The sequence below is a fragment of the Aquarana catesbeiana genome, linkage group LG01, assembly GCF_042186555.1.
Source record: "Aquarana catesbeiana isolate 2022-GZ linkage group LG01, ASM4218655v1, whole genome shotgun sequence".
Taxonomy (NCBI): Eukaryota; Metazoa; Chordata; class Amphibia; order Anura; family Ranidae; genus Aquarana; species Aquarana catesbeiana.
Genome location: NC_133324.1, coordinates 175,539,795 through 175,556,435, shown reverse-complemented (window position 1 = coordinate 175,556,435; position 16,641 = coordinate 175,539,795). Strand labels below are relative to the sequence as shown.

Sequence of the window (16,641 nt, the reverse complement as noted above, 5' to 3'; positions counted from 1 at the left end):
TCAGATAGGTACACGCTGCTCTCTCCTGCTATAGCCAGACGATTGGGTTGTTGCTCACCGCTGTATGGAAGTATCCTGGGGTTATGCAATGACCGAATGGATAACAACAAGAGCTGGAATGGCTGACATACAGGACGATTGGCGTTGCTGGAGGTTGTGAAGCCTTTACTACCTCATGGGCTGCAGTGACCCGCAAGCTTCTCGGTCACCTCGACGATGTGTTTCCTGTGCATGCGTTTTTTCAAAGTCAAGGAGATAGGTAACCAGTAAGTTTAAATAGTATAAAAGGATGGGGAGTTTAGTGGAGCAAAGGGGCAGGACAATTTGGTACCTGACGTTAACCCCCCGAACTGTGACGACAACCAGGTGAGGAGTACAAAGACAAGTGTGCGTCTTGCCTACAGTCAAGCATGGTGGTAAGAGTATCAAAAAATGTGGAACAGGATGGGACTTTAATTGTGCCTCAGAGGAGTGTAAACAAATAGAATACAATACTATGATTATAAAAAAAGTAGACACATTTTATTTAACTGCCATAAGGCAGTACCTTCTAAAAATCTAATTAAGATACATTACAGTCTTTATGATTTGAATTCAGAGTGTGCAGGTCCCAAACAGTTACAGAGATTTGGCCTACGCATCCTGCACACCCTGAATTCAAATCATAAAGACTGTAATGTATCTTAACTTGATTTTTAGAAGGTACTGCCTTATGGCAGTTAAATAAAATTTGTCTACTTTTCTATATTCATAGTATTGTATCCTATTTGTTTACACTCCTCTGAGGCATAATTAAAGTCACATCCTGTTCCACATTTTTTGAAACATAGTTGTTTATCTTCCAGGGATGGTGCCTCTGTAGGAGTATTTGTAATCCAACGTTCACCCCAACCCCTACACATGGTGGTAAAAGTGTCATGGTCTAGGGCTGCATGAGTGCTGCTGGCACTGGGGAGCTACAGTTCATTGAGGAACCATGAATGCCAACAAGTGTGTGACATACAGAAGCAGAGCATGATCCCCTCCCTTCGGAGACTGGGCCGCAGGACAGCATTCCAACATGATAACGACCCCAAACATGCCTCCAAGACGACCCACTGCCTTGCTAAAGAAGCTTAGGGTAAAGGTGATGGACTTGCCAAGCATGTCTCCAGACATAAACCCTATTGAGCATCTGTGGGGCATCCTCAAACGGAAAGTAGAGGAGAGCAAGGTCTCTAACATCCAACAGCTCTGTGATGTCATCATGGAGGAGTGGAAGAGGACTCCAGTGGCAACCTGTGAAGCTCTGGTGAACTCCATGCCCAAGAGGGTTAAGACAGTGCCAAGTGGCAACCTGTGAAACTCTGGTGAACTTCATGCCCAAGAGGGTTAAGACAGTGCTGGAAAATAATGGTGGCCACACAAAATATTGACACTTTGGACCCAATTTGGACATTTTCACTTAGGGGTGTACTCACTTTTGTTGCCAGTGGTTCAGACATTAATGTCTGTGTGTTGAGTTATTTTGAGGGGACAGCAAATTTACAGTTATACAAGCTGCACACTCAGTACTTTACATTGTAGCAAAGTGTAATTTCTTCAGTGTTGTCACATGAAAAGATGTAAAAATATTTACAAAAATGTGAGTGGTGTACTCACTTTCTTGAGATATTGTGTTGTAGGCTAGGCTACAACTGCCAACCTCCTTCTGAAAATTCAAGGCCATTTATTGATCTCTTATATACTTTGAGTCACTGACCAGGAATAAGCATGCAGCAAGTACAGTCATAACTGTGTACTTGCGCCACATCGGTGACCCATAGGCCAAATCAGAACTATCTATCCAACTAGTTAGTGAATATAGCTGTTCATTTTTCAGTGAAACAACTGACATCATCATACTCTATTTAAGGGTATGGGAAGCCAAAACTTTAAGTGTTGAATAGAATGTGGAAGGGTTAGAACCCCCACCAGGTATTTATCGCTATGAAGGAAAACAGTAGATTTGGGATTTGAAAAAATTGCCTGACAATATGTTATCTATCTCCTTGTGCCTCATATCATAAAACAACATTTTATCATTTAGATTTGGACACCGATTTACTCAATTGTAAGCAAATGTAAAAGATTAAAAAAAAATCTCTATACTTACCTGCTCTGTGCAATGGAGTTGCACAGAGCGTCCGCGAATCTCCTCTTCTCAGGTCCTCCTCCGGCGCTCCTGGCCCCTCTTCTCTTTCCACTGTCTCCATGGGAAGCCACTTCCCATGGGGGCACTCATGCCTGCTCACTCACGAGCCCCATTGCTGCATCCATTAACACAGACAGCGGGACTCGGCCCCACCCTCCCCCGCCACTGGCTTTAATGGACAGCAACAGGAGCCAATGGCTTTCAGTGCCCCATCAAAGCCAGTGAGACCCAGAAGTGAGGGGAGAGAAAAGCTGAAGCTGCACGGCACTGGATCGAATGAGGTCTCAGGTAACCTGATGGGGGTCTTTTCTTTGCTATCTAAAGCTAAATAAAACCTTTTGCTTTTCATATAGCTAACATTAGTGAAACTTGCCACTAACTAAGTGCTAATTTACAGTTCAATGAATGCCTAAGACATTGGAATTATACCATCTGCCCCTCTCCTCTTACCTATTCCTGCTCACCCTGTGTAAAAAATTAAAATATTTTTTTAATTCCGCTCTGGTAATGTGATAATGCAGCTTCTGTTTTCCTGTGTCATTAAGTGATGGCAGCAGGGGACAGGAAGGAGCGTTAACAACGGCTGGGCCATGGGAGCCTATGGGGGATGCCACAGCTTCCAGAATTCTCAGCTGTTGTCAAGCATTGCCATGACAAAGGGGAGCTTGAGCTGCCAGAACAAGTGACCAGACTGAAAAAAGATGAAGTTCTCCTCACTTGATCAGGTTCCATTCCAACGACCAGGTCGTTAAACAAATTGGTTGTTAAACGAGGAGCCACAAGTAATCAATATTTTAAGCATTCTTAACTACACTACAGTATTGTGAAAAAAAGGTCTTAACACAACACTCCAGCTTAATAATGTTTACATTTGCATAAGTACAGAGAACAAATGAGAATTATGTACTGTACAATACAATGATGTACAGTGAGTCGTTCGGGTGGGGAGAGCTGGTCGTAAGTCTGAGCGGCCGTTAAACAGGCAAGTCGTTAAATGAGGATACAGATTTATTTTATTTTATTTTTTTACACAGAGTATGCAGGAGGATGGAAAATTTTTAAGATCAATCAGTGTTAGGCTTAAATGCCAATGTATTATTGAATACAATCTGTTTCAGCAGCAAGCAGATGTGCAGGAGGATATTGAGATTGTGGTCCTTTGTTTCTTACAACACAAGGAAGCTGCAAATTATTGACACTAGGCAGGCAAAATGACTGATCTGAATTATGCAAAGACAGACATTTTGGTAAATTAGCACCCTAAGTGTCGGTTCACACTGAGGCAGCACGACTTGCAGCGCGACTGCCTCAGGTGACCTGGACACGTCAGAAGCGGCGACTTGCAAAATGACTTCTGTATAGAAGTCAATGCAAGTCGCCCCCAAAGTCATACAGGAGCCTTTTTCTAAGTCGGAACGACTTGCGTCGCTCCGATTAGAACAGTTCCATTGTACAGAACGGGACGCTGCTTGTCAGGCGGCTAGGTCGCCTGACAAGTTGTCCCAGTGTGAACCGGCACTTAAAGTACTGCAATAACTTACAGCAAGACTGACATAAAAATTCCTTCCTCCATCTTCCAAAGTTACCTTTTCATAGTCCTCAGTACTAAAATCACGATCCCGCTGAAGTATTTCATGAAGTCGTGCCTTCACTCGATGCTGACAGCTGCTTAATGAGTCACTGTCACTATCCAAGAGACCATTCATGTTGGCACTTTTCACCATCTGCACAAGTATTGGGGTCAGCTCACCTTCCAGAGCCAGCAAACCCTAGGAATTAAATTGGTAAAAGCGAAGACCAAGCTTGTGAACTTTCAAGGAAGAACTGTTTATAATTTTCCCTCTAGCAACCAAAAGACTTTCCCATTTTCAATTCCTACCCTCTCTACCAATAGGAAAAGGAGAATGCAACTGACAGCTAACAGGTAAAAACAAAGAAGTCCTTGGACACTTCATATATTTGCTGCTACCTGTTTAAAAGACATATAAACACAACCTGAAAACACAATCGTAAATGTATCTGATTTTCAAAAAATATTCAATAAGACTAATTAAAATTAAACCTGTGCTTGGAAAAAAACAGTCACAGCTGTAGTTTATACCAAACTTGCTTTAAACAGCCTTTAAAGTCCAGGGTGCCCCTCCAAACTGATATCCAAATTATGACATTCCCAAAGGCTGAGAATAAGCTACTTTTTTACAGCTTCCAAGATGCTATAGAATCTCTGTAGTATAAATAGGCACAGGGTCCAACTGTGCAATTTACAGTATTAAGAAGTCATTCTTTCCATAGGGCCTCTTTATAAGGTGTTTTTGAAAGTTTGGTTATGTATGGGTACCATATAGATTCTACAGGTATGTTATAGTTCTTTTCCATTTTAACTAGTGCAAAAAATTTATTTTTTTTTAGAACAGAGATAAAAAATAAAAAAGTAAGGAATTCTTATCTTATCTTTTTTTTTCTATAAAAAAAAAAACTAATATGCAGATCCAGGAAAGCTGGAAATTGAAACCACATATCAATATACTTTAGCAAAAGCTGCTGCAGTCATCTGGACTCTCCCTTCATCGGAGGCGTAGATCTTCAGGTCATGTCGGTAAGTACTGTGTAACCTGAGCAAGCCACATCCTGGGAATCCAGCATAGTCGCCTGAAAAACGATATACATTACTTTAGATTACACATATGTGGATATCACACAAAACTGGTACACTTTTGATGAAGGGGTTTGTTTGGATATTGATATAGCAGAAGTTAGGCACGGGTCAATACTTTTGACTTTCTGATTAAAGAAGTACGTAATGTCCATGTATATTGGGGACCTGAAGGGCAAGTAAACATAAGAGACACAAAGGACCTCAGTTTAGAGAAAAGATTAGCTGTACTGAATGTATTCTCTCTTGGGAAAAGGTAATTAAGGGGGGATATGATCACCATGTATAAATACAAATATGGCCCATGTAGAGAACTTAATGTAGTGTTATTTACTTTAGGGTCATTACAAAGGGCATGAAAGCTCTCTGCAAATCAGAAGGAAAAGAGGTTTAACCTGCATGTAGGCTTCTTCACAGTAGGAGAAAAAAATCTTGCGCTAACCATACAAAATTCAATAATCGGTGCAGCTGCTTGTGTAGGTCAAAAATACAAAAAAGACCCAAAACAATTCATATAAAGTGACAAGCGCGCAACCAAACAAAGTATATAATAATACAATGTATGTGAACCCAAAAAAACATGTTTTTAACACTGTACATGTGACAATAATTTATATGTAAAAAATTAATGAAAAATTATATGAAAAATAGATGTATCCAATCTCTAAATTATACCAACATGCTTCAAACACCGTGGTAAAAACAAGAATATACAAATATATCCCTATATATACCACCTAAAAGTGTGCTAATGTGATACAAACCACAATGTTGCTATAACTAGTGACTGGCAAAAATGGACTTAAACAAGTCCACATTGAAATTATGTTGATGATGGATCACACATCTTCTAATTGATAAAATTAACCGCTTACCGGATCAGATGGATCTCCAGTCAAAGAGATCATATGGTTTGTTGCATTAGCCTGCCGGCTTCGGTGATGGCCACCTGGATGTCAATCACGGGGGATCCTCATCCACTTCAATCAATCCGCAAACAGGCACTTTTTATCTTATTTCAGCTGATAACAACTGTTGTGAACCAGCCAATTGGAGGGGTTCGGTTTCTCTGTGGATGACCCAAGGGAGATAATTAACCCTTCTCTCCACGGTTGTGGAAACCAGTGATTGAAATAAGATAAAAAGTGCCTGTTTGCGGATCGATTGAAGTGGATGAGGATATCCCCCGTGACTGACATCCAGGTGGCCATCACCGAAGCCGGCAGGCTAATGCAACAAGCCCATATGATCTCTTTGACTGGAGATCCATCTGATCCGGTAAGCGGTTAATTTTATCGTATCTGTGAGCGGGAAGATCATCGGTTTATTCCAATTAGAAGATGTGTGATCCATCATCAACATCATTTCAATGTGGACTTGTTTAAGTTTTACACAGGCTAATTAATAAGAAAAATTCTCACTGATACACTTTTTTAGTATGAGTTTGATGTGTTGAGTGGATGCTACATTATTGCCGGTCACTATTTATAGCAACATTGTGTTTTGTATCACATTAGCACAATTTTCAGCATGAGTTTGAAGTGTTGAGTGGATGCTACATTGTTGCCGGTCACTAGTTATAGCAACATTGTGGTTTGTATCACATTAGCACAATTTTAGGTGGTATTTTTAGTATATATAGGGATATATTTGTATATTCTTGTTTTTACCACGGTGTTTGAAGCATGTTGGTATAATTTAGAGATTGGATACATCTATTTTTCATATAATTAATTTTTTATATATAAATTATTGTCACATTTACAGTGTTATAAACACATTTTTTTGGGTTCACATACATCGTATTATTATATACTTTGTTTGGATGCGCGCTTGTCACTTTATATGAATTCTTCACAGTAGGGGCTATAAAAACGTGGAATACATTTCAGGAACTAGTTCTAGCCCGTTCAGTGGATTTTTATGTACTTATTTTAATTGGATGCATTCCAAAATGCACAGATGAAAATGGCTATTAACATTTATAAGTGATACCACCAGAGACTGCTGATCCGGGGAATGCTTGGAGTTTGCATGCTCTCCCTGTGCCTGCGTGGGTTTCCTCCGGGTACTCCGGTTTCCTCCCACACTCCAAAGACATGCTGGTAGGTTAATTGGATCCTGTCTAAATTGTCCCTAGTATGTATGAATGTGAGTTAGGGACCTTAGATTGTAAGCTCCTTGAGGGTAGGGACTGATGTGAATGTACAATGTATATGTAAAGCGCTGCGTAAATTGACGGCGCTATATAAGTACCTGAAATAAATAATATAAATAAATATCAGATTGTCTTAGATGATTAGGAAGGAATTTCTTTTTATTCCTGTTTGAGCAAATTGGTCCATGTTTTATAGGGGCTTTTTGCCTTCCTCTGCATTAAATAGATGTTTTTATTATTATTCATATTTTCTATTGGTTGAACTAGACAGTAGACATGTGCAATTCGTTTAGTTCCGAATTAGTTTTTCATCAAATTTCGGCATATTCGTTCATTCGGATGCATCCGAATGACAAAAGACAATTTTGACAATTTTTTTTCGAGAACAAACTCTCTAAAAGAAGGAAAATGCAAAAGAACAAAAATCAGAAAGAATGAAAAACCGAAAGAACGAAAAACATTCGGATAATTTTGTTTTTCGTATTTTCTATAATAATTAAATTATAAATCATTACTCTAGTTTTTTTTTATTATTATTTATAAATAATAATTAAAAACTATAATAATAGTTCTAAACTATTAAATTATAGGTATTGGAATTTCCTTTCAAATTTGGCTGTTAGTGAATGTAACGAATACGAATTATCCGAACGAATGCCGCATGGAACGTAACGAATACGAATGCATCTGAAGTTACGAATTATCGAAATAACGAATGCCGATCATAATGAATGCCGATCATAACGAATGATCCGATAAAACGAAAAAACAAATGAAACTAAAGGAAAAAAAAAAACTAATTTTTTGGCAGTGCACATGTCTACTAGACAGACATGTCTTTTTTCAATTTGACTAACTGTATAAAAAAAATTAATTCAAAGATATCTACTGTGTTTTCATTACACATTCCTGCATAATGCCTATTACAGTTACCCTGAAGCTTTACATTATTACCTTGTCCTCCAGGATACATGCACCGAAATGCCCTACCAAGCTCCTCTGCTTGAACTCGCCCTGCAGGAGTCAGCTCACCTCCCCACTTAAGGACTAAAAGTAGTGATGGCTCCTCTCTTCGACAGTCTAAAAAAAAAAAAACAAGTAATGCAAAAATCAGTACAAATCGGGACAGAAAGTGAACATTTTGCCTTCACGCACAAAGCCACCTAAAATGGAACCTTTACTTTTGGACAGATGGAGGTGGACTCAATTGCCATCTGGCTTTTATTTCACTTAATGACTACATCAGCATAATCTCACCATGTCACGGATGATCTTTCCATGTATACATTGGTCTCACATCACTGAAGAGCCAGCAAAGTAGTGGGAGACTAATGCCCCATACACACGGTCGGATTTTCCGACGGAAAATGTGTGATAGGACCTTGTTGTCGGAAATTCCGACCGTGTGTAGGCTCCATCACACATTTTCCATCGGATTTTCCGACACACAAAGTTTGAGAGCAGGCTATAAAATTTTCCGACAACAAAATCCGTTGTCGGAAATTCCGGTCGTGTGTACACAAATCCAACGGACAAAGTGCCACGCATGCTCAGAATAAATAAAGAGATGAAAGCTATTGGCCACTGCCCCGTTTATAGTCCCGACGTACGTGTTTTACGTCACCGCGTTTAGAACGATCGGATTTTACGACAACTTTATGTGACCGTGTGTATGCAAGACAAGTTTGAGCCAACATCCGTCGGAAAAAATCCTAGGATTTTGTTGTCGGAATGTCCGAACAAAGTCCGACCGTGTGTACGGGGCATTACAGTTAGCATTCTAATCACCATGGCAAGCGAAATAAGTGACAAACTTGTAAGCCCTCACGTTTATGCATTGAAGGAGTTGAAAAGGCAGAAGGTTTTTTTATCCTAATGCATTCTAAGATAAAAAACCTTTTGTGTGTAACAGCCACCCCAGCACCCCCCCCCCCAATTACTTACCTGAGCCCCCTCTCTCTCCAGTGATGTCCACGAATGTCTAAGCCATCCAGGACACTCCTGATTGGCTGATACACAATAGCGGCGCCATCGGCTCCCGCGGCTGTCAAATTCAGCCAGCCAATCAGGGGAGAAAGGGGGCGTGGCCAGGCCGAGACTCTGTGTCTGAATGGATACATGGAGCTCTGACTCGGCTTGGGTGCCTCCATAGAAAGCTGCTGGGTGAGGGGGCACTCAACAGGAGGGCGGGGCCAAGAGCAGCAAAGAGAAACCCAAGAAGGAGGATCCAGGCTGCTCTGTGCAAAACCAACTGCACAGAGGAGTTAAGTATGACATGTTTGTTATTAAAAAAAAAAAAAAAAAAAAAAAAAAAGAGACTTTACAGTCAATTTAAGATGAACAACCTTATGTCCTGCAGAAGCCACCCAGACTCCCCCCTCCCCCCTTTTCTTACCTGAAGCTAATCATTCCAGTGACGGGGACGAGCACAGCAGCTCCAGCCATTGTCTGGGGTCCTCAATGGATAGACTGATAGCAGCAGCCGTCATTGGCTCCCACTGCTGTCAATCAATTCCAGTGACATGGGAGCGGGGGGGCAGGGCCCAAGTCCTGCTGTCTGTGTCAATGGACTCAGCAGCAGGACTCAGGAGTGTGCCGACACGAGTGCCCCCATGGAAAGCAGCTCTCTGTGGGGGCACTCGAGAAGAGGAGGAGCCAGGAGCGCCACCAGGACACCCCAGAAAAGGAGGATCAGGGACCCTTTGGGCAAAACCCTTGCACAGAGGAGGGAAGTATAACATGTTTGTTATTTAAAAAAAAAAAAGCTTTAAAATCACCTTAAGCAGAAACTACTAAAATCATGGAGAAGTATAAGAAACTAGCATATACAGTGCCTTGAAAAAGTATTCATACCCCTTGAAATTTTCCTCATGTTGTCATGTTACAACCAAAATCGTAAATATATTTGATTGGGATTTTATGTGATAGACCAACACAAAGTAGCGCATAATTGTGAAGTGGAAGGAAAATGATAATTATTTGTAAAAAAAAAAAAAAAATTGAAACACACCAGACAGGTCAGGGATAAAGTTGTAAAGAAGTTTAAAGCAGGGTTAGGTTATAAAAAAATATCCCAAGCTTTGAACATCTCACGGAGCACTGTTCAATCCATCATCCAAAAATGGAAAGAGTATGGCACAATTGCAAACCTACCAAGACATGGCCGTCCACCTAAACTGACAGGCCGGGCAAGGAAAGCATTAATAGGAGAAGCAGCCAAGAGGCCCATGGTAACTCTGGAGGAGCTGCAGAGATCCACAGCTCAGGTGGGAGAATCTGTCCACAAGCCAATATTATTCACGCACTCCACAAATCTGGCCTTTATGGAAGAGCGGCAAGAAAAAAGCCATTGTCGAAAGAAAGCCACAAGCACTCCGGTTTGTCGTTTGTGAGAAGCCATGTAGGGGACACAGCAAACATGCGGAAGAAGGTGCTCTGGTCAGATGAGACCAAAATGTAACTTTTTGGTCTAAAAGAAAAATGCTATTTGTGGTGGAAAACTAACACTGCACATCACCCTGAACACACCATCCCCACCATGAAACATGGTGCTGGCAGCATCATGTTGTGGGGATGTGTGTCTTCAGCAGAAACTGGGAAGCTGGTCAGAGTTGATGGGAAGATAGAGGGCAATCTTAGAAGAAAACCCGTTAAAATCTGCAAAAGGCTTGAGACTGGGGCAGAGGTTAACCAGGACAACGACCCTAAACATACAGCCAGAGCTACAATGAAATGGTTTAGATCAAAGCATATTCATGTGTCAGAATCGCCCAGTCAAAGTCCAGACCTAGATCCAAACGAGAATCTGTGGCAAGACTTGAAAATTGCTTTTCACAGATGCTTTCCATCCAATCTGACAGAGCTTGGGCTATTTTGCAAAGATGAATGGGCAAAAATGTCACTCTCTAGATGTGCAAAGTTGGTAGAGACATCTCCAAAAAGACGTACAGCTGTAATTGCAGTGAAAGGTGGTTCTACAAAGTATTGACTCAGGAGGGCTGAATACAAATGCACACCACACTTTTCACATATTTATTTGTAAAAAATTTGGAAAACCATTTATCATTTTCCTTCCACTTCACAATTATGTGCTACTTTGTGTTGGTCTATCACATAAAATCCCAATAAAATACATTTACGTTTTTTTGTTGTAACATGACAAAATTTGGAAAATTTCATGGGGTATGAATACCTTTTCAAGGCACTGTACATGACTTATTGACCTTTTTGGTTCAGTTCCTACAAAAACTTACATCAGGATGTTCATCATACTATTTATACAGTAATACCTCAGATTGCAAGTAACGCGGTTTACGAGCACTTCGCAATACAAGCTATTTTTTTTTTTAAATCCTGACTCGGCTTGTGAGCGTTGTCTTGCAAGACAAGCAGGATTCAAGCCTCCGGGGTGTGCAGTACCGCATGTGGCCAGAGGTGCGGGCACACCTGTGATGCTCGGAGACACTCGGAAACACTCAGTTCCGAGCGCCTCCAAGTGCCTCAGAGCGTCTCCAAGTGTCTCTGGCACCCCCCCACCTCTGGTTACATGCGGTACTTCATACACTAGCAGTGACACTGGAAGGAATTATCTGCATTTCCATTGATTCCTATGGGGAAACTTGCTTTTATATACGAGTGCTTTGGATTACAAGCATTCTTCTGGAACGAATTATGCTCGTAATCCAAGGTACCACTGTACTTGCTTTATGGACAACATTTGTCCAAGCCATTATGGTAGCAATGACAGGGCATTACTGGAAACCTGCACTTAAAAAAAAATATTATAAGGTGGCTGCCAGTGCTGGTGTTCTTCTAAAAGTGATAGTTCCCTGGCTCTCTGACTTCAATACCTTTGGAGACCCTAAGCCAGAAAAACTATGTAGCCATTTCACCATTCCACTAGTTGACCAATTTGGGGTGTTGCCTTTGCTGGTTGTGTGCTGCCCGGGCATGCCCCCTCAGCTCCAGGATGTGGCATCTCTGGCCAGTTTGACTCTCGTGGCCCCCTGTGTGTGGATACACTCATGTAAGTTTGGGGGTCAAATGTATGGATGTGTGGGGGTTTTCACATTTTTGCATTTGCCCACCTGCTTTTCAGCTCACCAAATATGTCATTTACTCTACTCATAGATAATTATTACGGTCTTGCTCCTGACGAGTGACTTTAAGGTCCCGAAACGCGTAGAGCTAACAACTACCGTTACAAGAACATTATTCATGAATTCCCTAAGGCCGTTTCTTTCTATCAAGTTACCTTTCTCCTCTATCCTCTAGGGATGCTTCAATGCATCAACTATCCGTTTTAGTATTATTTACACTGCAATTAATCACGCCCTATGTGACCTGTGCAAATGTATAATACTGCCTTACATTCCTTACTGGAGTCATGACGTATGTTTTATATACTACTTTTCCTACTTATCTTACCTTACTTCTATTTCTATTGACGCTTTAATGCATCAGCTATTTTTATAAGTATTTCTTACAATGCAATTAATCATGTTATTATGTGACCTGTGTATTTGTAAAATACTGTTTTAACTCATGGTTGGATTATGTATCTATGTGTGGCGATTGATTCTCGAATATTGATATACATTGTATGTAATGAATTGTATACCCCCAACCTTTGTTCTAAGTATTGACTCAATTAAAAAACAATTTCTATTTATTTCCTCATTTGCATCCGCATGCTTCACTCAAAGTCCCGCCCCTTATTTCTTTTCATATGTAGCTAGTAAGAGTGATAACTTCTGATCTGCTCACGTGTTCCATATCCATGAATGTAAAAGTAAAAAAGCCACTGGATTATCATGTTAGCCAGGCAACTATAATTTTCTGAATAGGTTAGTGTCATTAATATTTAAATTGCCATACTACAGATTTCTTTGAAATCCAAATGGACATGTCACAATAACAGCTTCAGTATACAGCCTCAAGCACATGAATGAACAGGCATAGACAATGTGTTGCTGCGCCTAGGCCAACAGGTGGTTGTAGACAAAGCAATGACAGGAGCTGCAACTGTCCACGTACTGCACACTGAGATTAGGGACAGATGCCTGATGTTGGACGCACATATATGTGTCCAGATATGGACATCTGTCCCTAACTGCAGGTAAAAACCTTGATGTGCAAGTAATGCAAAGGATCGATGGACAACCGTGGTTCTTATCAGCCTGTCATTGCTTTGTGCAGGCTGAAAGTGGTTATAAAGGCTGAAGGTTTTTTACCTTTTTCACCACCGTGTTCTTGTGTGATGTCATCGGGAGGGCTGCCATCTTGCCCAGGCTCAGCTGGTGGGCCCCATAATGTTGTACCACTAGGCACACCCCCTAATCCTTTAATGAATGAAAGAGTATGCACCCTGGGATATGTAGCATGCATATCCCAGGAGGCACAGGGAGAACAGTGCACATCATGTGCCTAAGCAAGTGACCAGCATGGGGGTGAGGGTCCATAATTTTAGCAAAGAAAAGAAGGTAAGCAATCAAAAGAAAAAAAAAAAAAAACAGAGTTGTGTGGTGAAGGGGAGGAGGGTTAGAGAGGAGGGGTGTTTTTTCATATGAAGATCCATTTTAATGTAGATTTTAGAGCCTAGCTATCCATCAATTCAAACTTTTTTTTTTCAGTGTTTAAGAAATCCATGTACAGCAATAACAAAAAGCATAACATAGCAAATCTATAAAAGTAATTTAACAGACCAGACTGTACCTTCTTCTTCACTAGATGTCTTAGGACAACCATGGGGGAGATATGTCAGCTGCACTTTTCGATTAATTCCAGAAAAGTGTCCATACCTTGAAAAATATTAACAATGATCTGGTGAATACAGACAAACAAGTAGCAGGTAGAGAAGACCACAAACATATCGACATCTGTGTGTATGCATTATTTGATATAGTTTGGTTTGGGGTGAGTGTAGCCAAGTATAGCCCTTTTTTTAGTGTTGGAGAGAGAAGGGAAGGGGGGGGGGGGGAGTTCCATAGAAAATATTTCTGGCTGTAAAGATTTTCCAAAGGACAAGTACATAACAAAAATCTATTAAAATCCAACTCCAGCCAAATTTTTTATTTTTTTTTTCTATTAACTGCTGACCATGTAGAGAGACTCCCTCTTACTCCCACGTGGGATAGGGTTTCGCTGGGACAGGAAGTGATGGGGAAATCACTTCAATACAGAGAACTCTGTTTGTTTGTTTTTTCATTTATGGTCTGTATCTACTATCCTTATGAGACACCTGTTCCCTTTAATTCTGGTGCCAGAGACACAAGTAGGGAGGGAAAAATCTCCACAACAAGCTAGAGCAGCCAGCAGGTTGGCAGAAGCTTAAACCCCTGCGTGAAAAAAAAAAAGTTTTGAGTGTCTAATCACTTGTCTACCAAGGTACCTTTAACCACTTCAATACCAGAAACTTTCGCCCCTTCCCGCCCAGGACAATTTTCAGCGCTGTCGCACTTTGAATGACAATTGCGCAGTCATGCTACACTGTACCCAAACAAAATTTTTATCATTTTGTTCCCACAAATAGAGCTTTCTTTTGGTGGTATTTGATCACCTGTGTTTTTTATTTTTTGCTAAACAAACTAAAAAAGAACATTTTTGAAAAAAAAAAAGTTTTTCTTGTTTCGGTTATAAAATTTTGTTTTCTCCTTCAACTGACGGGAACTGATGAGGTGGCAATGATGAGTTGGCACTGATGGGCACCTTATATACCTTATGGATATGTAGAATTGATGGGCACTGATATGCGGCAATGATATGCAGCACTGATGGGCAGTACTGATGTTGAGGTACTGACAGGTTTTACTGCTGGGCACTGAGATGAGCACTGATTAGCACTGTGAGCTGTGTTTTAATTGGGGCACTGACTGACAGCTGAGGGGACACATCTGAGGGGGCTGTGCTGATAATCAATGTGCTGATTATCAGCACAGACCCCCCTCTGACAGGGAGAGCCGCTGATCGTTTACCGGCACTTCCTGGTTCTCGTGATCATCAGCTGCGATTGGTCACAGCTGATCACGTGGTAAGAAGCCTCTGACAGAGGCTTCTTATCACGATCGGAGATGCGGGGTGTCAGACTGACATGCCGCACCCGCGATCGCTGCGCTGCGCGCCCCCGTGGGCGCACGCCGGCATGTTGTCCGGCTGGGCATCATATGACGCCCAGTCAGGATAACACAACCACTTGCCGGACATCATTCTGCATACGGCGGGCGGGAAGTGGTTAAACATCATGGTAGACACAAAATTAAATCAAGATCACAGCTTTATGGTGGGAGGAAACTCCCATGCATAATCTGTACCTATAGGTAAACCTATAATAAGGCTTACCTATAGGCACTGTAAAGATCTCCTAGATAGTTACATAGTCAGTATGAAAAAAGACACAAGTCCATCCAGTTCAACCTTAAAAACAATAAATAAATAAAATAAAAAATATCGTACAATCCAATATACCCAATTTTATACCCTCAGTTGATCCAGAGGAAGGCAAAAAACCCCAGCAGAGCATGCTCCAATTTGCTACAGCAGGAGAAAAAATTCCTTCCTGATCCCCCAAGAGGCAATTGGATTTTCCCTGGATCAACTTTACCTATAAATGTTAGTACCCAGATGTGCACGGTTTAGGAGATATTTACTGTACATGCTGCTGGTTACGTCACCGGCGCATGCACTCCGAAGGAACAGCCTGGGCCATTCCTTCAGAGTCCCATGCCGTAAAAGGCAGCTTCCATGCATGCGCGGGAGTGTCGTCACTGCGGCTCTGGCCACTCACGCAGCCGGAGTCTGTGAACCCAGAAGGAAGATGGGTGAAGATGGGAGCCTTGTCAGCGGTGACAGGTTGCCCCTGGAAGGGCTTTGTTCTAAGGTAAGTTTCACATAATGTGCTAGTATGTGATGCATACTAGCACATTATGGCTTTACCTTGCAGGTTCCAGAAAAAAAAAAAAAAAAAAAACTTTGGTGGAACGGGAGAGCCCAGGACCAGGTGAAAACAGGAACTCCCTCCTGAGACTAAAGACATGTATTATGTCACTTCCGGGGTAACGACTGTCATTCCTCGGCTAATATAGCCCAGTTTATAGGTATTCAAACACAGTTTGTGTTTGAAAAGCTGCACTGCAGTGCAGGGGAGACTAATAGAGTCCCAATGTCTCCATAAAGAGTACCTATCACTTAGCTACCACATAGAGAAGGCTTTTGTCAGCCCCCTTATAACAGCAATAAAAGTAAAAAAAAAAATTAAATGAAATATATAAAAATAAAAAAAAAAAATGTAAAAGCACCCGTTCATTCCCGCACACAACCCAACAACTGTGCAAATATAGTGCAACATGAAAAAAATGCAATTGTCACCATTTTATTTTTCAGGGTCCCTGCTTTCTGAAAATATTTTTTTTCTTTTTTGGGGGGGGCGCGGTTCGTGGTTTACAGTAATTTGAACAAAATATGTTGATTTTAAGGGGGGTTTTTTTCCCCCATAAACGTTTTATTAAAGTTGAAAAGAGGTAAGTGTTTACAATGCAAACATTATACATGACATGCAAATATACTGCGGACCATCAATGGCTTGCAAGCCATATAGTATGACAAAGATCATATAACAGCACATTGCGGGATTCATACAAGTAAAATGTCCAAAGCTTATTT

At 41.1% G+C, this 16,641-nt stretch overlaps 1 protein-coding gene across 1 annotated transcript in view; it reads right to left on the bottom strand.

Moving 5' to 3' along the window:
* The window catches only part of PPIP5K2 (diphosphoinositol pentakisphosphate kinase 2), a 189,953-nt gene that overhangs the window by 66,959 nt on the left and 106,353 nt on the right, over positions 1-16,641 (bottom strand). The window contains exons 14-17 of the mRNA XM_073624575.1: positions 13,699-13,784; positions 7,939-8,064; positions 4,701-4,822; positions 3,760-3,942 (exon numbers count right to left, since the gene is read on the bottom strand). Coding sequence (XP_073480676.1) covers positions 3,760-3,942; positions 4,701-4,822; positions 7,939-8,064; positions 13,699-13,784 — 517 coding nt within the window. The remainder of the gene's footprint in view (positions 1-3,759; positions 3,943-4,700; positions 4,823-7,938; positions 8,065-13,698; positions 13,785-16,641) is intronic.